General features: G+C 45.2%; 1 protein-coding gene across 1 annotated transcript in view; it reads right to left on the reverse strand.

The window, feature by feature from the left end:
- Positions 1-1,174: 1,174 nt before the first annotated feature.
- The window catches only part of samd11 (sterile alpha motif domain containing 11), a 58,461-nt gene continuing 36,946 nt past the window's right edge, over positions 1,175-22,689 (reverse strand). The window contains exons 7-12 of the mRNA XM_061672781.1: positions 17,297-17,450; positions 11,039-11,154; positions 10,004-10,082; positions 9,113-9,873; positions 6,090-6,223; positions 1,175-3,172 (exon numbers count right to left, since the gene is read on the reverse strand). Coding sequence (XP_061528765.1) covers positions 2,912-3,172; positions 6,090-6,223; positions 9,113-9,873; positions 10,004-10,082; positions 11,039-11,154; positions 17,297-17,450 — 1,505 coding nt within the window. The 3' untranslated portion in view covers positions 1,175-2,911. The remainder of the gene's footprint in view (positions 3,173-6,089; positions 6,224-9,112; positions 9,874-10,003; positions 10,083-11,038; positions 11,155-17,296; positions 17,451-22,689) is intronic.

Genomic DNA, 22,689 nt, shown 5'->3' on the forward strand with positions numbered 1-22,689 from the left:
TAAAGCTCCATGAGGGAATATTAACCTTATTTTATTTTTTTTTTTTTTTTTTGGGGGGGGGGGGGGAGAATTGACCTGGAATTATGATATTTTGTTTTTGTAATATTACAATTTAATTCTGAATTATTTAAAAACATTTTTAAAATTTTGATTAGAAAAGATTGTCATGCGTTGTTGTCATCTGCTAAAGTCAATGACCTTTTTTTGGTCACACCAGAGGGATCGGTGAGCTGAAGCGCCAGGATGAGGCAGCCATTTTGAGCACACAGCAAAATAAATGGTTATTCCTGAGATATGAACATATATGAATTTGTAAAAGTGTTGTAACTATTGCATGTCTTTACCGTTATTACAATTGTATGAAAACAAGTGTAATTTGTTTTTAAAAATATGACTAAGTATGGCTGTTTCAGAATGCGAGGTATTTATCCATATGAAACCAAGGCGGCATTTCAAAAAAAAAAAGCGAAATTGGCTAGCAGAGTGAGTAGCCATTGAACGCTAATTATCCATCCATCCATCCATCCGTTTTCTGAGCCGCTTCTCCTCAGTAGGGTCGCGGGCGTGCTGGAGCCTATCCCAGCTGTCATCGGGCAGGAGGCGGGGTACACCCTGAACTGGTTGCCAGCCAATCGCAGGGCACATACAAACAAACAACCATTCACACCTACGGGCAATTTAGAGTCTTGAATCAACCTACCATGCATGTTTTGGGGATGTGGGAGGGAGGAAGCCGGAGTGCCCGGAGAAAACCCACGCAGGCACGGGGAGAACATGCAAACTCCACACAGGCGGGACCGGGATTGAACCCGGGTCCTCAGAACCGTGAGGCTGACGCTCTAACCAGTCGGCCACCGTAACGCTAAATATTTTTTTCATAATGTTTTTTACTGTTATTGATCAAATTCTTTCAAAATGACCCATAAAGTTTGTGCGGTGTATGTTTGGTGGAGATTTTTCTCATGTAAAATATGTGCCTTTTCTCAGTAGAGGTTTGGAAACTCTCTACTCTCTACTTCGATATTGTAACCCTGCCTTGAAACCCAAAACTTTATTTGAAACCTCTGGCTTGAGACTCTAATTGGAAACCAATCTGTCTTGAAACACAGAAGCTTGAGAGCGACAAAAAAAAAAAAAAGTCACCACACAAAACAAAGGTGTCATTTCTTCATGATTTATTTCACCTGTGCGGTGAATAGAAAAATAGGATGAAGACAAAACCTTTAAAGGGACCATTTGAATCAATTGCTTGCGTAGATTAAAAACAAAAAATGCATTAACAGCTCTGTGCATTTCTTTTCCCTGCAACCAAAAGAAAAAGTAAAAGTATCTTTGGAATCCGTTTCAGGGGTTAATTATAATACATATAATTTGCTTTATTTACTAAGTCCGATAAATACTTTGTCCTCGTTTATATGCTGAAGAAGCATTCAGGATTGGAGCGCCTTTTAATATTAGTTTTTAAAAATGTCCAAAAAAAAAAAGAGAGAGAGAAAAATATATGAACAAAAGTACCACAAAAGTTCAGCAAGTCACATTTTTTTTTTTTTTTTTTTTTTTTGAAAAGAAAACCTTTTTTTTCGTGCATCTACATTTAGCAAAAAAAAAAAAAAAAAAAAAAAAAAAAAAAATTTAAGTACCACGTATGTAACCGGGATATTTTCATCTCAAGCATGACTCTGTACAATTCTGCATGTTTCATCACTCTTATTATTAACATTATTTCCAAACCTCCCACAGTAGTCAACACAAGTGTACAAAGATGTCAGCTATTGTTTCCAGCAACACACGCATCCTGTTGTATGAAGGACTATGAGGGCCACACTGACAAGAAAAAATGAATGAAATGAACAGAAACATACCTTTTATATATGTTGCAGGTCATTATATCTATTTATATAACTTTTTCTTGTAATATTCGGACTTTTTGTCACAAAAGTGGACTTGTTAAAAAAACTTGGACATTGTTGGTTGGAAAATTACCGTAGGTTGTTTTGTCTTGTACAGTTACAGCTTGTTGCTTGTTATTTTTGTGACGTTTGACCTTTGTCATAATCCGACTATTATTCTTCATAATATTGCCATCTTTTTCTCGTAATTCATGCATCCGTTTTCTAGACCGACCTCAGGGCAGACTACACCTGGATTATTTTGTCTTTTTTCTCGTAATATGAAACCGTAACGCCCGTGAAAACAAAAACTCAAATTCTTACTTTGTCCGGTGAAATTACAATTTGCGCTTTGTTTTTCTTGTCAGTGTGGCCCAAACACTTCTCAATACCGTCGAGTGCTTCATGTCGAGGCACTAGCACGGTTCCCCTCTCTCTTTCTCTCTCTCCGATAGCCTTCATGCAAACGGAAGCAGAAACACGGTTTCAATTCCACTCATCCGGTCATCTTTGGTATCGGGACAGCGGAATGCATAGTTGCTGCGATAAGACGGAGCTCGTTTTAGCGTGGCGCCGCTCCAGCCTCGAAGACGGCGATGACCGCTTCCCGAGGCCGGAGGAGGAGGATGAGGAGGACGAGGAGGCGGGAGATGAGTCTTATTCCTGGATTGTGCAGGGCTTGCAGTGGATAAGTACAGAAAAGAAGGTGGTGGGGGGGGTGAAGCCAGCACAGGAAGGAAGGGAAGAAGGAAGGACGGCCGGCTTTCCGCAAGAATGTGACGTTTGCGGCCTCTTTTTTGGCACGCCGTCTGTGACCAGCTGTCTCTTTTTTGCGCCTCGTGCGTCTCCCAAGCCACTTTCTTTGGATTCTGCTCGGATACAGCCGCCGGCCAGGAACTCACCGCCGGATTGGTTTGCCGGTTATAGTCCGCGTCATCCTTCATATCGCCTTTTTTTTCCTGTCCCATGAATTTCTGCTTTAAGGCCTAGAAGTTCAAATGAACCCCCTGATGAGGGAGCCCTTATCTTCCCACCACCGTGGAGCCGTTCCCCTTTTCCTGCTTGAGCGAGGAGCTGCCCGGGGCGGGCCCACTGTACGGAGAAGAGCTACCGCTTGCGGACGCGGGTCTCTGGAGCAGGCAGAGGGGCAAGGACGGGGTGTCGGCGGGCGCGCCCGGAGGCTCGCCGTCTCGCTCTGAGGGGCGCAGGGTGGCTGACGGCGGGAACGGGAACGCCAGCGGGAATCCGGTCATGTAGAAAAGCCTGCCGATGCGCCGCGCCACCTGATCCGATGAGAGGAGCAAACAGGATTCAGCAAAGACTGAATGGCGGAGACGTGCTGGTTACACTTTGATTGAAACACAAAGAACGAGAGAGGGAGAAAGGAAAAGAGCGAAGGCTTTGTTTTTTCAGGGCAGGCTATTTGGAGGGAATCTACGCTACACTGGCTGACTTTCTCGGGTCTACCGTCTCGCACACACAGACACGCGCAGAGCTGCAGTGTGTGTACCTGCGAGCGAATCCTGAGGGCAGGACCCAGCTTTAGTGTCATGATGCCGAGCAGGTGCTCCTCAGTGAGCAGAGCTAACGTCTCCCCATCAATGACCTGCTCGCGGAAAACCTGGCGGAGACACAGCCACTTCAGCCACACTCGCGCACACCACTAACGCCACACGTCTATTTTCAGTTTGCTTTTTTCTTTTTTTTTTGCGGCGCTAACTATTCATTATCGCTGTGGCTCCGATGGATTAACGTGGCTCGAAGAAGACTTTTCACAACTCAGTAAACTGCAGTCCAGTAATCCCTCGTGTATCGCGGGCGTGACGTTCCAGAAAACACCAGCAACAGACAAAAGATTTGTTGTATTTTTTCAAGAAGTTTAAAAGTGTCATATATGCAAATCAGTGTCAATTACTGTGGTACTTAAGAGAGGTGAAGGTATTCTATTCGTCCACTTGAAGTTGTCATCTACACAGGCCTTAAAGGTCCCGTATTTTGTTTATTTAGACCTCCATAGAGTGACTCCCTAACATGGACGTAGTAGAAAAGTGTCCATTTTATTTAAAAAAAACAAAACAACAACTTGATTTTGTCATACGTGTGCCCAGACAAGGCCCTTCTGACAGCTACTTCTGTTTGACCCAGTTTTGTATCCTCTTTCTCAATATTTGGCTAAGACCACCCCCTTTCCTCTGATTGGTTGCCTCCATGTATAAGACCCACTTGTGAGAGCACACGTGTTTTTTATGTTGACAGCGCTGGCTCGGGAGCGGAAAGGCTGAGATCTTCGCGACATTTTCAGGCCTTTTGGCAGAAAAAGGTTCTGGGACTATCCATGCACTGTCCATGCATAAGTCTGGGACTTATGCATGGACAATTTGAATTCATATTGCACATGTTTCCTGACGCACCATAGAGACAATATTACATCCCAAATAGAAAAAGTTGGTTTGGCAAAATACGCAACCTTTAAAAGGCAGGTGTGGTCTGCTTGAGTGACATGCTCATCAGCCCGTGTGGACATGGGGTAAACATGTGATTTCTTGGCTAAAGCATTAGTCAGTACACAGCATCATGGGAGGGTCGGGCAGCAGATCTTGCTGCTTCCGAGAATTCTTTGCAGTTCTCTTTTTAACTTGCGGTTGTAGAAAACCAAGCTAAACGTTGCGCTTTACTCGCATTCGTCCCTGTCCGCGTTGTTATGAACGTGCGCGTTCGTTCTATGTCGAACTATGTCGGTATTTGTGAATTTATTTCATGAAATTTTGACTGTGTCTTTTGTGTTAAGCGGTGACATTCCGGCCATGTTCACTGCATCACTTGGCGACCTGGTGACTTACCAAATGTATGAGGTGAAACTGCTTCTGCCAAGGAAAATATCCCAATTGTCCTGATGTGAGTCACTGCTGCCGCATTCTAATCAAATGACCAATAATGCTGACTGTACCAGAGATGTGCAGGTGAGCAACCGCATGAAATTGATTCATTAAAAAAGAAATCTGCAATGCACCGAATCCGCAATAAGTGAACCGCAATATAGCGAGGGATTACTGTAATGCTAATCTTTTTTCACAGAGGATAAAGAGAAAAGGCCTGTAATAATCGTTACAGTATATTGTTTGTCTACATGCCTTGTTATTCGTTGCCCGTTTAACGATTAGTTTGACAGTAAACTTCAAGTGGGAGTGGCAATAAAGAACTGGAAGCCTCTTTTTTTGAATAATATTTCACTATACCAGACTGTTGCTTGTTGCGAAGTTGAGTTGATTTCGGCGCCACCACTCAGCTTTTGCCTTTCTCCAATGCTGTAAGATGCTGCCAAAGCTCCGTTTCATTTCAGTAGGAAAGTATTACAGTAATTGGTGTCAAGGAACTATGCTGAAGTTGTTGTCTATGTTGTCAACTATGTTGCCTTGTTGTCGGTCGGCAGGCACGAGTGGCGCTGGTCGCGAGTTTTCACTCCTTACATTTTAGACTCATCTTTGAAAGTAAACATTAATTTCATAACAAATAATCCATCCATCCATCCATTTTCTGAGCCGCTTCTCCTCACTAGGGTCGCGGGCGTGCTGGAGCCTATCCCAGCTGTCATCGGGCAGGAGGCGGGGTACACCCTGAACTGGTTGCCAGCCAATCGCAGGGCACACATAAACGAACAACCATTCGCACTCACAGTCACGCCTACGGGCAAGTTAGAGTCTCCAATTTATGCATGCTTTTGGGATGTGGGAGGAAACCGGAGCAAACCCACGCAGGCACGGGGAGAACATGCAAACTCCACACAGGCGGGCCGGGGATTGAACCCCGCACCTCAGAACTGTGAGGCTGACGCTCTAACCAGTCGGCCACCGTGCCGCCTTCGTAACAAATAATGTAATATAAATCATGTATTTTCTATTTTAACAAGCGTTATTGGGTTATCTTCTGTGATCATGAACTGGAGAGCAAAAACACAAAAAAACAGGCTTACACCGACACAGACACTCAAATACACACACAAAAGCGCACAAATACAATATAGCCACAAACACACATGCGCACACAGACACACACCTCTAGCGCACACTTCTCAATAAACCTGACTCATTGTACATAAGGACCATAAGGAGACTTGTATGATTTTTTTTGTCAGCCTGACCCTGGCCTCCATTTGTCCTCTTTTCGCTCTCTCCTCTCGTATTGTTGTCCTGACGGTCTCACCTGAGCGTATTCAGCACATCCGGCCAGGCTGCTTATGAAGCCGCACACGTCCTCCACACTCCACTTGCTTATGTCCTCCACGGGGTTTGCTGGAGCCGAGTCCTCCCCGTCCATGAAAAGACCTCCCACAGAGCCTGAGAGCAGCAGAAGTGTGGGGGGGACGGAAGACAAATCAATACAAACACTGGAGGCTGAGGACCTTTCTGTTTCTTCCCAATTGTTACACATTCATACAATATAAAATAGTCACACGGATGACTTACAAGTTCAATTCGTTCGTTCGAAACACTCGTATCGCAAATCATCTGTCCCCATTGAAATGAATGGAAATGCCATTAATCTGTTCCTCAGAATCAGAATCAGAATCATCTTTATTTGCCAAGTATGTCCAAAACACACAAGGAATTTGTCTGCGGTAAATTTGCTCCATAAAAGACAGACCAAAAAAAAGGTCATGTTTTTTTTTTAATTAGACAAATACCACTCTATAATAGATCAAGACAAGACTTCCTTGGACATACTGGAAGACTGCTTCACATCGAGGTGAATGTCTTTGTGCTCTTCTTAGCATAATGTACTTTAACCCATTACTATATAGTAATAATAATATGTACTATTTAACCCATTATAAATATCACCATAATGTATCCATCCAACTTATATACTGCTTATCCTATCTATCTACCTATCTACCTATCTACCTATCTACCTATCTACCTATCTACCTATCTACCTATCTTTCTATCTATCTATCTATCTATCTATCTATCTATCTATCTATCTATCTATCTATCTATCTATCTATCTATCTTAAAATAAATCTCCCAAGATTTCTTTTTTTTTTTTTTCCACAAGCATGTATGCGAACATTTGAGAGGCAAATGTGAAAGGATTTGAGTATATATTATGAATGGATTTGAGGATGGTATGTGAATAGATTTGACATGTTTATGCGAGCTTACTCGAGCTGTATGTGTGCAGACGTTTGACGTGTATGTGAGCGTGTATTTGTATGAGTTGAAAAGGAAGTGGTTTCAAAATAAAATATGCCATTGACGAACAGCCATAAAGTACAATAGTAAGCCTGGCTTAAGCAGTAGTGTTACATAGCATTATACTGTATCGTATGAAGCCGCATATATATATATATATATATATATTTTTTTTTTTTTAATGCATATATGTTGTATAGGCGGCACGGTGGACGACTGATTAGCACATCTGCCTCACAGTTCTGAGGACCGGGGTTCAAATCCCGGCCCCGCCTGTGTGGAGTTTGCATGTTCTCCCCGTGCCTGCGTGGGTTTTCTCCAGGCACTCTGGTTTCCTCCCACATCCCAAAAACATGCGTGGTAGGTTGATTGAAGACTCTAAATTGCCCCTAGGTGTTCATGTGAGTGCGACTGGTTGTTTGTTTCGATGTGCCCTGTTATTGCCTGGCGACCGGTTCAGGGTGTACGCCGCCTCTCGCCCGAAGATAGCTGGGATAGGCTCCAGCAGCCTGCGACCCTAGTGAGGATAAGCGGTCAAGAAAATGGATGGATGGATAGATGGATATGTTGTATACTTGTTGATGATTGTGTTACAATAACGCTTTTTCTCATTGATTTAAAATGGCTGCTTTTAATGTGTAAGTGCTGTAGGATATGACGTAATGGTCGGCCAATCCGAAGCCGTCTCGTGTATGACGTAGGACTTGGTTGGCTCGTCTATCAAGAGCGAGACGCCATTAATCGGACGCGGATGCTGCCGAATAAATGTGCCTTTCGGGCTAAAGCGCAGTGGACGTGTGTTTACTCCTGGACTCAAGACAGAGTTTCAACACCGCTGCGTTACAATCTGAAACGTATACGGTTCGTTGCAGGCAGGATGGCCGGATAGTCTGCGCCGGTGTACCTAATGAGGTGGCCAAAGGGAATGAAGGAATTTAATTGTCGTAGTGAAACACGAGTCATATATATGCACTCCAGACTACACATACTCAGAGTCAAATTTTTCATGACTTTTTTTTAAATATAGGTACATCTCAATAAATTTGAATATAGTTGAAAAGTTTTTCTTCAGTACTCCTAGTGATTAAATACTGAAGTACTTTTCAGAGGGCAAATTCCAGCCTAATTTCTACATTAAAAATCACTTTAGTTCTTGAATTAATTCACTATTTCGTTTGACGTTATATTTTAGTTTCTCAATATGGGGAATTTTTATTATGATTTGCTATGTGCTATAATCATCAAAATAATACATATTTTAAATATGAAATACTTTCTCTCTGAGTGTGTACAGTTCATCTCTATAATTTCACTTTTTGAATTGAACTACCTAATAACTTACTTTACTAGTGTAAATCTTACACTAGTCACGTGTGAGCATAATCGACGTTTGCGTGAGCATGATTGACATGAAATCGTTAATGCTAGTGATGTGTGTGAGAATGTGACTGACGTGCTCGCGTGAATGCATTTGAGTAGTGTTAATGAGAGTGTTCGAGTAGTCCTTATGAGCGCAAGACTCGTGCGTATGAGAGTGTTTGAGTAGTGTTAATGAGAGTGTTTGAGTAGTCATGAGAGCATGACTCGTGCTTTTGAGAGTGTTTGAGATGTGTTAATGAGTGTGTTTGAGTAGTCCTTATGAGAGCAAGACTCGTGCGTATAAGAGTGTTTGAGGAGTGTTAATGAGAGTGTTTGAGTTGTGTTTATGAGAGCCTTTCAGTAGTTTCTGTGTGTGTGAAAACATTTGAATAGTAAGTCTGAGAAATAATCCTGAATAATGTCCCTAACAGCCCCTCATACTCAAAACGTTTGTCCATATAGTGTAGGTGAACAAATTCCCACGTGGCTGTGCTGTTGGCGTGCTGTGTGTCAGGGTCAAAGGCAGGCCGCTAAACGGGGAGCCAGAGATGCAAACAAAGTGACGCTAATGGGTTTCACATGTTGGCTTTTAGCCTTTTGCGTGCGTGCGTGCGTACGTGCGTGCGTGCGTGCGTGCGTGTGTGCTTGCGTGCATACGTGTGAGCTGCTCACCCATGTGAAAGTAAGGGTTGATGTAGGGGAATCCGAAGGGCAACGACTGTCCTTGAAGAGCAGGCAGAGGTGGCACAAATCCAGGTGGAAACTGGAGCTTGACATCCGCCTTTCCCAGCACTGAGGTGAACAGGTGGCGACTAGGCGAGTCGGTGCCCACAGAACTATAAGGGGCGCCGAGCCGGTCCGAGCTTTCTCGGCTCTCCTTGGCACCGTTGCACGCCCCCTTGCCGTCTTTTTCTCTACTCCCCCTGTCCTTGTGTTTACTCCGAGACTTGGCACCGGCGCCTTCCCGCCTCTCGTCGCACGTTTCCGTTTCGCTGTCTGAGTCATTCATGTCCTCCTCGTCTTCCTCGCTTCCTCTGTCCTCTCTTCTTCTTTTGTGATGGCTGGCGCGGAGCTCAGTCTGAGGGCCCCGGCGGAGGGCCGTCCTAGAATCAGCGTCCGAGCCAGCCGCGGAGCTCTGCGCTTGGCCGTCTTTGTGGGCGGACGATGTCTTCGGCTGCTGCTGCTGGTTGACGCTCAAGAGCGGCGCCGTCGCCCCGTGGCGGAGCACCATCATGGCATTCGAGCGGCGGGCCAGTTCCTCTCGGAGCGGGTGACCCTCGGGGATGTCTTGGAGGCTCCGCAGGGCCGGGTGGTCCGAGGGCAGCCCGGCGGGGAGAGCGGCGAGCGGGTCGGAGCTCAGCAGTTGCTGCTGCTGTCGCTGGTGGAGACTCTCCAACTCCTTCTGTCTCAGTAGCTCGGCTGACATCTCAAGTCTGACGCAGACAAACACACACAGGCTTGTCAAGTCAGATGTCGACATTTTATAATGTGCGCTCACAGGGGAGATGTCCACAGGAACACAACATTTAGCTTTGTCACTACCACGCAAACACACACACGCACCTTGCTAAATTCTGCTTCCTCAGCATTTCCTGTTGCCGCACAAAGATTTCAGCTTGAGCCGGTTGCAGGAAACCATAGCCTAGTGCACAAAAAAATAAAATAAGCATTAAAACACAGTACAGGGTTCATACACATTTTTGTAACATTGGAAATCAAGTAACCATGGCGAATTACATACTGCCAACAACATTATGACCACTTTCATAATACTGAAAATATTGCCAAAAGCAATCATGAATTTCTGACTTTACAGAGTGTAGTATAGCATAGTATAGTAAGTCAAAAATAAGGACAGGTTTATGCAGATATTATATTTTAGTTCCCGTTCAACGATGAAAATATCAATAAGCTTTTTGTATTTACAACTACAGCATTGTATTTACAATTCAAGCACTTTTCAAATCTTCAAAACATAACACTGAAACTACAAGATCGCCGCATATTATGTAAGACTTCAACTTATTAAGCATGTGGAGGATTAACAATAATGTTTCGCCTTTTCTTTGGTATGTTTTTTTTTTGTCGATACTCGCGCAGAGGAGTATCAGTGATGGCAAAAGAGTACAAGTGTGCCGACAATATGTGGACAACAAGAAGAACGTCGTGCACACACAAGTGACGCAAGGTGACTTTCATCTTCTATTTCTCTCGACAGACATCACATCAGACATCAAACTATTACTTAAATGTAGCTCTTTCATGTAGTGGGTGCAGGTTCGATTCCCGGCTAGCGCTCCAATACCCAGTTGCTGTCCCAAACCCGGATAAAAAAAATGGGTGCATCAGGAAGGGCATCCGGTGTAAAAAAAAAGAAATCATGTCAGTGACCCCCTGATAGGACACGCCGAAAGTCACACCAACAACAGAAACGTATATTCTATAATAGTGCTGACAAATTCGAACCAATCGGAGGGCGACCAGCGTCATTGTGTGTGACCTTCGCGGTTCTTCCGTGTATCAGCAACCACACATCGGAATCAAGCACACATATTAACATGTTACAAAAACGTGTGAAACTGCCAAAGGATGACTCACCAGGGGCCTGGCAGAGAGCTGAGGGCAAGCCTAAGAAAGGAGCCCGCAAGTGAGGTCCTAACGCGATGTGAGGGGCCGTCGGAGGTGAAAGGAGGGGTGGAGGTTGCGACAGTTCCCTGTGGAGGCAAATACGGAAAGAAAAGAAAATGCATTTTAATCTACAACGCCCTGCGTTCAACAACCGTAATATTGTTTTTCTCCCTTTGCCGTGCGCCTCAGTCCTTTTCGTGCATGTGCGTGCGTGCTGCCACATTGATGTGTATTTGTGATGTGTGTATTTTTATCAGCCGTGTTCCAGAGGCTCCGACGTCGCCCCAGTGCCTCATCAGTCTTGTCAGGCTGCAGCAAGCACCGCTGGCCATTGCTGAACCCTCCACCGCCGCCTCACACGCACGCACACACATACGCACAAACAGTGTAGCCGCACACATAATGAGAGCTGAATGCACAATGCCAGTGCGTCATGCTCTGACAGCTGGGGCGGCCCCTGCATCTTGACCGGGGCCACGGGCTGAAGGACCTTCTAATTAACACTCATCCCGCCTCTATTCGCCCCGTCACCCACCGTCCCCTCCCTTTTTTATGCCCCCATTCCCTGCCTCCCTCCCGCTTTCCGGGCCAGCATTGACGCTGGTAAAAAGATGCCGCGTCCTACGAGCTCAACTTTTGAAAAGGCCTCTCCATTATCTCCCTCGTCCTTTGTCCTCGTCGAGGGGGGGGAAGGCGCCTCTCACCTTTCTCCCACTCAGTGTCTGTTTTTTTTTTGAACCAAACCATCTTTTTTTTTGTTCTCTATGTCCTCTATGAAAAATGGGTGTTGTTTCTGCCCTTATTTTCTCCCCCTCTTCCCTCCCCTCTTCATCACTCCCCATTGCGTCAAGTTAGGCTCTCCCTCATTCATTTCCGCAGTTATTTGTACATCCTCACAGGTAGGAGTTGCTTTTTTTTTTTTTTTTTTTTTTTTTCAACCTGACAGAATAATGAGGCTTCTGCACCTTGACCTCTTGACTGTGTCAAAATGTGCGTCTTGTAGCTTGAGGATGAGGATGAGGAGGACGCACGCTGCCTGCTAGGTGGCAAAAATGACGCTCGTTCCCATAGGGGGCTTTCAACCTCTGTCTATAGCTTGTAACCTTCGTCTCTGCTGCCTTTCTGTCCTGACGCCGCTCGGCCTTGTGTGAGCCCGTTGCCACACACAGGCACACATGGGAACCGAGCTGAGGAAAACAAAGTGGAAACCGACGACGGGACGCGTGCAACCGCAAATATTGTTTTGTAACCATGTTCAAATTAGCTAGCGCCTGCTTGTCTCTCGCTTGGCTAAGCGGTGAGGAAGCGGAACAGCTTGGAGGGAAGGCTCGCATGCAGGGACAAGGGGATGTGATAGTTGTGAGCGATTGGTGTGTGTGGGTGTGTGTGTGCGTGTGTGTGCACTAGGGGAGGGGAGGGGATGAAAAGCCTTCATCGATCGCCTTTGCCGCTGAAATGTTAATGCTAATCGTATAACCGCGCTCTCCGGCGGCGCCTTGCACTCCTGTGGCAGCTCCAATTAATCTTGGGTGAGGGCTGTGGCGCGTGACCCCGGGGCCGCGAGCCGGGGGCCCCGCTAGCCGCTTCTTATGTAATTACACCGCCCAGTGTGTAATCACCTGGTTTAATCCCTCAGGGCAAGCAATTAGCCTCGCGACGCGCAGCTCCACGAGGCCACGCCGCGGCTCACGCAAAAACCGCCATCAACCCCCACCCGCGGTCGGCTCCCCCCCTCCGGCCCCCGCCCCCCCGCACGCCAAACTGCCTCAACCGCCGCCTCTCAGATGTTCCCTTTTCTTTCTTCCGTCTCTTTGCACCGCCCACCGTTGCCTAGCGTTAGGCCACAGATGAATAACGGTCAATTAAAGCTGCATGACTGGGGCTGCCAGGCGTCTGCGCCACCATAATTAGGCCTAATCACGGAGAGCGAGGGAGAGAAGGCGGGAAAGGAGTGCGCCTGACACTCCCCTCCGCTCCCTTCCTCCATCTCTCATTCTTTCTCTCCCTCTTTTTTAGAACGCAATTTGGATGGAGGAGTGGCGTGCCTAAGTGTGTTTTGGCCATTCTATGCATTCCTATTGCATAAATGCAAGGTGGACTCATAATAACGTAACGCTCCATGACCTGTGTGTGTGTGTGTGTTAGAGTGTGTGCATGTGTGTGCGTCTTGCTGTGCCGCCAGTGAGGCCAAGGGCTTCTGGGAAATTCACTCGTGTGTGACGACCTGTCAGAGTGGCGACAGCGTTCCTGTCCTGAAGCAGAGGTGTGTGCGTACGTGTGTTTTGTGAGAATGTGTGTACGTGTGTGTGTGTGTGCGTGTGTGACAGGACTGCCCTTAATGACGGGAGCGTGGGGGGATTAGGAGTGCCGCGCGGCCGCCTTCGGCTCCTTCTCCGCAGGAACACATTTACACAGGAAGCTCATTAAAATGGATGAGGCTCCCTCCTCGCTCTCCCTCCCTTCCCTTATCTCACATTCTCTCCATCGCCTCACTCCCTATCTTGCTTCATCTCTCTCCGTCACATCGTCCTCTCGCCTTCTCCGCTTTTTCACTTTTTTGCTCTTGCTTCTCTCTCTTCATCCCCATTTTAAGCTCCTGTGTTTTCTACTTCCTCTTCCTCTCTTTATTTTTCTCCATCTCTCCCTATATGCCTGGCAGATGCTCGGTGAGCTTAGCGCTATTTAAGGACAGACAAATGGAGCGCCAGGCTCTAAGCCCATTGAGCGGCCCTAATGATTTGTTTTTAACAATGGGCCCTAATGGGCCCAAGATAATCAATGATGAGGGGTCGAAGGAAAGGTGAGCCATAGAGAGAGTTAGGGAGGGAGTTAGTCGCCTCGACTCGCTTCCTTAGCCACGGCTTTTCACTCCACCAATTACCTCTATTTTAATTCTCTCTTCACTTTGCACTCGTTCCACTTAGGGATCGCTCTAAAATTTGGTTCCTCTTCTTTCTTTGTGCTGGTTTAACACAGTCCGGCCCCTTATGACTCACGTGTAGGCTGCATTGAGAAAAGTAAGTGAACGAAAGACCCATGCCTAACTAGGCTTCAGGGATTTGCTTCAATTCTACTACTAGACTATAGAAGAGTAAGGCAAATATAATTGAAAAAAAAAAAATTAGCTGTTTGGGAGTCAAAGCTGAATGCACTAAACACTAAATTAACTACTTCATTTTATTATAGACCAAACACTTCAAAACAAAAACCATACTTCCTGGAATCATGGCCAGGGATGTTTATTGCTTTAACTTCACACAAAACAAAGATTTTATATGCAGAAAGCATTTTATTTGTACAAACGCGAAAGCTCAAACCTTTGAGGTACAACCATCCCATTTGTTAATATGTGAGTTGGTTTGCACTCGCAGCATGGCTGCAAGACCACGCACAACGAGTGATGCTGCTGAAACCGACTGAACTGTCGCACAGTGTTCGGGGTTTGAGGAGCAGAAATGAGTGGCTGACCATCGGCCACTAGTTTTGCTGCCATTTAAACTGCGTCGCAATGTTGTGGATCTGTACGCTGGTTTTAAGCATGAGCGGGACATACCATTACAGTGCATGTGTGTGTGTGTGTGTGTATATATATATATATCTATATATATATATATATTTATGTATATATATATGTGTGTGTGTGTGTGTGTGTGTATATATATATAGATTAGATTGTTAGATTATAGAACTATATTTATTGGAGCTGGCGGGGAAAAGGTCCAATAACGTGACTAAGTTGACTTCAAAAATAGGTCGACACAAAATTTCTGCCTCAAAGCTTCGCTGGGATAAAATAAATAAATAAATAAACACAAATTTGAAAAAGTTCCACCCGGAACCATGGTTTTCCTGCCGGAACCCATGTCTGCAGTGTTGGGCCAATGATAAACTTTAACCAAAATACGACAGAGCATTGTAAGTGATTTTTAAGACACTGTTAGATGTGTAATGTACATATACTGTAACATGATAAGTATGAGTGAGCTGAATGGTTGTTTGACATATTGGCTGACATAAAAAGGTCATCGCTAGCGCACTCATGCTAATCGCGATTGCAACTCATTTAGCAGATAGTGGTTTACTGTCTCAAATTCTGTTCATTTATGCTATACACTCAGTACCAACACATGCAGTTTAAGGATTGAAGTCCATCCCTCAAAAATGAAAATAAAATGCATGTTAGTAGTAAAAAAAAAAAAAAATATATTAGATTTGATAGTGACAGCCCTAATATTTATAATTTCATGTGTACCTGTGGCTAGAAAGTAAAAAGTCTCTTGCGGCGAAATGCACACGTGCAAACAGTGAATGGGGCAATGGCGAAAGCGTCTCAAAATATCCACACTTTGTTTTCGCTTGTTTGCTGTCTTTGTAGCAATCCGCTTCTTCTTTGACAATCGTGGCATGTTTTTGTGGTTCAGTAAAAAAAATAATACAGTACAGTAAATTGTATGTGGAACCTCAAAACACAAAACATAGTCGCAGTTTATCAGTTGCAGCGTGCCAGTAGATGAGCGCAGGTCAATTGCTTGGTGCACAGCGAAGAGTAAATCTTTCCCCGTAATTGTCCATTTCAGTTGCTTTTGGGTGCGTCCGGCCTAAGATTTCCAATTGTATCTTGCAACGATTTTGATGCCTTAATACATTATCGTAGCAGTGCGTTCTACACTTATTTTCTTTAAGTGTCCTATAGTCCAAACTGGATAAGGTATGTGAGGACAGGTATAATTTTGCTCCTGAGTAATAATCGGGTTGCAATGTACACTTACTGATACACTTTATTTTCCCCTTTCTTCCTTCATTCTCTCGTTTTGACAAAAGTACAATTAATGCCAAGTGCCCTTGAGCATATTTTCTCTATTAACCCCTTGCATTATATTCCCTGTCTGGCTAGTGAAGAAGTTAAAGAGGAGGCAGGTGGGAGGTTTTTGGTTGGGGAGTGAGGCCTATTTAACCCATCCTGGCCCTGTGTGGCTAATTGCGATGCTTCTTATACACTAGTGGCGCACAAACGCGGCTTGCGGACCACATTTGCACTACACCATGGGCCACACACACAAATTATAGTCACACAAACAAAGCCAAATTCAATTCGCATGTATGGCGTACATGAAATGGAGCGCACACACAAACGCTCACGCATGCACAAACACACCATCAGACACCCCCCGACACCGCACCAGGAGGCCGCTCCGCTTCCTGCTTATATTCCCACCCCTTCCTCTCACTACCCCCCTCTCACACAAACATCCCCCCTCCTGTCCTCCCTCCCTCCCTCCCTCCCCGCTGCCACACCGCCGGCCCATTATCGATCCCCCGCCTCTACCCGCGCCACATAAATAATCGACAAGCAATTATCCGCCCACTCCTGCTGCCCCCGGCTTTGTTTGGGAGGCACAGGGGCCAGAGTTGGGGGTAGAGAAGGAGGGAGGACGTGCCAGGTATGCAGCCGTGCGTCTCCGCAGTGCGAGGCGAGAGGTTATTTGGACACACACGCATGCACGCACACAAACATGCATTCATCCAAATATTTCATCAGCTATTTCTAAGGAAGATGATAACTGACCGACGTGCTTAGTCTATACGTTCACACTGCAGGGCTTGAAGCTCAATTCAGACTTTTTGTTAAATCCGATTTTTTTATGTAGCTGTTGAAATTACAAAAACAAATGTGACTTCTAATGTGGACCGAATGTGTCAGTGAAGTGACACGCATGCACACAAGACATGTTACAAATGCTCACAAGCATGAGGCGTCGTGTGTTTGCGGAAGTAAATATCGTCTCAGAAAGCTCAAGGATTTGGTGCAACCGAAGCCAACATTTTCTTATTTATCGTCTGCCGATGCATTTGTAGCACGTCTGTTTTGTCAAACAATTGTGAAAGTTTTCCGTTTTGATGACACATAGATCAGATGAGCGTGACTGCACTCGCATTGGATACATATCCGATTTATAACCACATATGAAAGAGACCTCGCTCGGATATGAAAAAAAAAATCTGAATTGTACTCTTCATACTGACATGAAAAAAAAAAATCAGATACATTACATTGCTAAAAAAAAAAATCTGAATTGACCTGCAGTGTGAATTTAAATGCTTTTTCTAATTTCTTTTCCTCACATCAACCGTATGGGGCGCTAGTGAGGGGGATGCTGGTGTCAGGCTTTATTAATGAGTCAACTAACTCGGGGCCCGGGCCGCGAGTGTTTGCAAGCGATTCCTCACCTGTCAGTGTAATGTGCATCCCGGTGCTGCGGTAGGCCCTGCTTGCGTCTCTGGCTGGATGACGAGGAGCTGCCTCCCGTGGGCAGGTGAGCTTCTAAGGCCGCCGGATTCCTCACCGCCGCAGCCAACGCTTCCTGCTGAGCGCGCAGCACGTCTGGATAAAGAACAAAGATGGAAAACAGGGGAAGCGGAACAGGGAGATAGAAGGATGATGGAAGATTGATAGTTCAAAACAAGACGAGAAATGAGGGGAAGAGACAAGGGAAGATACAAATTTAGCATCCAGTGGCTAATTTCCATGCAGACAGGCAGAAAATCCTTGTAAACATCATATTATCACGCATGTTGAGTTGGTTGTGTGTCGCTTTGTGACACAGTAGAAAACAGGCATGTGTGAAATGACACATATTGAAGGCCAAAAATTACAATTTGTCAATTCCACTTTGCTCATTTCACACTATTCCCCATCCTTTACCTGCAAGATATGCATGTGTATATAAATATATATGAAACATTTTAGCAGAGTGTAACATACTAAAATCCAGTCTTGGAGCAGTGTTAATTCTTTTGGAGCATCTTTTCGGGCAGGAATTCCCAAACTGTGGTGCATGTACACCTGGAGATGCATCAGATTAAAAATATAAAAGTAAAAGTAAGAGTAAGCAAAGTAAGAGGAGGCCGGTGGGATGTTTTTTGGTTGTGGGGTGTAAAAAAAAAAGTATGCGGTCTGTTATAATAATTAAATTATTTACAGTGCTTTGCCCCAAGATTTACAAATATGTAATAACTAAGATTCACAAATATGAGCATTTCCTTTATAAATAAAAAACAAGAACAACAATAGACAAACGGCACTTCACTTCTAGCTACTGCCCGTCTTCTTGAACAAATCCAAAATCATCATAGCTTAATATGTGCCAAATTAAATTTCTGGCGAGACGAAATGCTTTGTTTTAATTAGCGTTTTAACATGAGTAAACATCATGCCTTTATTGGCTATAAACAGACTTTAGGTTTTCATTTCAGGAGGGGCAAGGGAGGTAGAAGTACAATTGCACACAGCACAGCACAGATATCCACCAAGGCCAAACACTCCAGACTTGCATCAGCACCACACATTCATAGACACACCATTAAAAGTCACACATTATTCACTGAGAAATTTGATTCCAAAAAATGATCTTCCAAATGAATTCCTGCATTTGCATATAGAACCGGGTCCATGCCAAGAACCTTAAGGGGTTATTCCTTGCCATGTACCCCACTCCACAAGAAAGTTGTGTGGAGATCAGTTTAGTTGTTTCTAAAAACAAATATGATTTTCTTTTTGGGCCATTGGTAGTGCATTCATTCACATGGTTGACTTTGCGTTGCTGCTGTGGAATTGATTCTCACTCAATGCCCTAATCACAATTGTAGTGTACAGTATATTACTGCGGCACGGTGGGCGAATGGTTAGCACATCTGCCTCACAGTTCTGGGGACCAGGGTTCAAATCCCGGCCCCGCCTGTGTGGAGTTTGCATGTTCTCCCCGTGCCTGGGTGGGTTTTCTCCCACATCCCAAAAACAAGTGTGGTAGGTTGATTGAATACTTTAAATTGCCCATAGGTGTGAATGTGAGTGCAAATAGTTGTTTGTTTCTATGTGCCCTGCGATTGGCTGGCGACCGGTTCAGGGTGTACCCCGCCTCCCGCCCGAAGATCGCTGGGATAGGCTCCAGCAGCCCGCGACCCTTGCGAGGAGAAGCGGTAAAGGAAATGGATGGATGGAGTATATGACTGTTGATGACTTCACCCTCTTCCGTGAACCTGAACAAGAATGGAAAATGGATGGATGGATTTTGTATACCAGTGATGAAGAAACTCAACAACCACAACGGTCTTCTCTCCCTGCCTCCTGCCTTGCACATCCCGCCAAACCCTGACCTCTGCTCCTCGCTTTTGTTCCATCTCCGTCCTCGCCTTTCCTGCCCCAACTTCCCTGCTTCTCTCTCAGACGAGACCTCATCATTATTGGCTAGGCCAGGCCGCACCAGGAGACATGGCTTCTAATGAGAGAAAAATCCATCCTGTTCTTTCTCTCTCTCTCTCTCTCTCTCTCTCTCTCTCTCTCTGCTCCTCAATATATCTACCCCCCTCATTTTTAATTAGACAGATCCCTCAGGTGCCAGCGGGCCATTTCCGCCGCCTGTATGGGCGTTATGTGTGTTTGTGTGTATCTGGGTGATTTAAGTGCCGCCTTGTGCGAGTGTGTGTGTGTGTGTCTTATTGTGTGTGTCTGGGCGTGTGCGTGTGTGTCTGGGCGTGTGCGTGTGTGTGCTGAGCGGGCGCCGGCGTTGGGGGTGGGGTGGGGTGAAGCGACAGATATTAATGCGGCCTAGCTCCGGTGTATCGATCTGTTTGCTGCGCCAGGCCACAGGGGACTCAGCTGGCGGCAGACAAGGCTGTGTGCGTGTGTGTACGTGTGTGTGGAGGTGGTGGGGGGGAGATAAGAGGGGATCAGAGGGAACCAGAGCCCCAAAGCGTGCACACACAGTCTGTTGTGCATGATACAGGGGTGACACGGTGGAAGCGTTGACCTCTACGAGTTGCATGTGGTAACGCTGTCCGCCACACCGGCTATTTTGGATGAGTGGCTCAGCGAAAGGGAAATTATTATGATTTAATATTGCTTCGCTATAGAGTTTGGAGTTGGGAGGGTGGGGAGCATGGAAGAATGTTCAAAAACTCTTATAGCAGACATAAAACAAGGTAAAGAAAAATACCCACCAGAAGTTACCACGAGGTAAGTCTGGGCACGTCCAAGTACTTTTGTCAAACATTTTAGTGTCTTGAGAGTCAGATATGATCGCCAGTAGCCATGTGGACGACTACGCAGAAGTGTTGCGTCAGTTATGAATGTGCTTTTATTTTGGAAGGTTTTGACTGCCTGTATTTGTTTGGTTTGTTGTGAATAAAACTTGGACTTGGAATGTATGTGATTGGTGTTGCACATTTGAGTCCGCACTGTTTGACAAGAATGGACCACAGAGTGAAGATGTCTATGTTGGCTATTCTTACACACAGTAGAGAAAACGTACATGCAAAACAAAATAGCAATTAGGGCTGCCACTATAAAAAACGTCTGGAACTCAGGAATGCGTGGACGATTTTAATTCATATTTCACATTTACTGAGGGACCATAGGGCCAACATTACATCTTAAATATTATAAGATGTTGGTTTGGTAAAAAATGGCACCTTTAAAGAACGTTTTTGACTAGTTAACTTCTATTTATACGGTGCTTGTAAAGCAATAGATAGTGATAAAATATTACCGAACTCATTTTCATCAGGGTGACAGTTTGGGCTCTGGAACAAATGACTCCAAACATAATTGACCAAATCGGTAAATCCTGTTTTGGAAGTTGACTAAATGGAAGTTCAACCAGAGTCAGTGAACGGATTGTGGTCAATCTTCTATGTATACCTGCATGTAAAAACAACAATTTTCCCTCCACTAAAGTGAAACAACACAAATGCTGAAAATCCCAAACATTTCTTCCTCTCCGTGAGTTATTTTGGGAGGTCCCAGTTCGCTACACTGGGTCCATATCGGTTATCCTTCTTTTGTGCCATCCCTATTGGTCTACTCGCCATCATTCCTGGAGTTGAGCCTAAATCCTTTCAGTTCAGCTTGTGAGAATGCAGATGAGTGCTGCGCTGATGCAGCTTGGCCGGCCTTGTGATGGGTTTGGTGGACTGGCAGGTACTGAAAAGCTGACATCCATCCGCTCAGCGCGGAATACAGCAGCAAATAGCATATCCTGTCACAATGCGGCAAGCTTAGGCAAAAGTAAATATGCAGAGTTTGTCACAATTTTGACTGATTGTACTTGGAGCAATCACAAGCTGGAGTGGTCAATTTGTCTGGCGTGATGATAAAAAGATGTAAACTCAAGACAAAACAATGACTAGTTCATCCCTCCCTTCACTTTCATCAGGATCTCTACCCCAACATTGTTTCTTTTCTTTCCTCACAGCTGCTTTCATCATTTGACGGAGCAAAGGAAAGCCCTGTTGGCTATTTCTACAAGCCAAATCCCCGCCTCCACCGTCACAAAAATCTGCCCAGAGAGAGCCTGCATCTCACAACAACAACACCTTGCACCTACAAAACGACACACAAGAACAAACGTCCGCCTCACGCCACCCCCACCCCCACCCCCACCCCAAGACCCGTTTCACGCACACTTTCACTTTCTGCGGCCGACACTTCAAACACATAAAAGGATGCTCTGCAGAGACCAAGACTAAAAGGGGAGTTGGAGGTAGGGGGAGAGGAGAAAGGGGGAGGCAGGATTTGAGAGGGATGCATAAAGAGAAGATGGCTGGGAGAGAAGGTGCTTCGCTAGGGCCCCCACTCATTGGAAACCAGATCAGTGTCGAGGGGTTCTCGCTGAACAGATTCATGCTGGCCTCTTGTGACACAAAACAGTCACCGCTGGGTCCCACTTCTGAGGGGTGTCTGCTCCCAAATTAGCATTGACTGTCTTTTGGAAAACTGAGACCCCAGATAGGTAATTTCATTGTATATGTTTACAGTAAAGGAAGAGGAAGTCTTACATAGGATAAAACTTTGAATTAGATGATTAATAATACATCTTTAACACACGCATACATGCGGTGGAGCATTTGGTTTGCCAGTCTGCCTCACAGTCTGAGGCTCGAATCTCAGCTCTCCTCCTGCCCAGAGTCTGCTCAGGTCGACTCCAGCTCATTCAGTTGGTAGGGTTTATGTTTTTGTGACCAGGAAGACCAGCACAACCACTTGTTGGAACCCAATAGTGTGTGGATTGGTCGACAGAAAAAGGCCACTTCTGTGCAACGTAACGTAAAAATTGAATGGAAATGAAAACACAAGTTGCCACGGATAACAACAGCGGGAGTGTTGCACCATCTGCCTCATACCAGCAACACTGCTGGGAAAGGGCGACAGTGTTTAGACTGCTCTCGGGGCCATAACGCTCCCACAAAGTTCTGAATTCTGCCTCCTCGAAGACACGGAGGAAGAGTTAATTAAACTTTTATAGGCTTTGCCCCTTAGATTTGTAGCCAGCAATTCAACATCATTGCTAATCAAATAAAAATAAAAGGGGCTCAAACTTCAATTTGGGCAGGGCATTGAATGGATTTATGCCCCTACACATGAGCTTGTAAAGAACGAGAAGGACATTAATGGTACATGTTTGACAAAAACGGATGCTTAGTTGGACAGCAATGCAAACCAACTTATTTTTTCTTTTTTTCAATTGCAGTTCCATTCAAATTAAATAAGTAGGTGTTATCTTTCTCGAAAAGAAATGGGCCAAACTGGAGGTTCACAAGGGTAATGAGAGATTTAGGGAATTGGC

Source organism: Phycodurus eques, chromosome 1, assembly GCF_024500275.1.
Source record: "Phycodurus eques isolate BA_2022a chromosome 1, UOR_Pequ_1.1, whole genome shotgun sequence".
In the NCBI taxonomy this organism is placed as follows: Eukaryota; Metazoa; Chordata; class Actinopteri; order Syngnathiformes; family Syngnathidae; genus Phycodurus; species Phycodurus eques.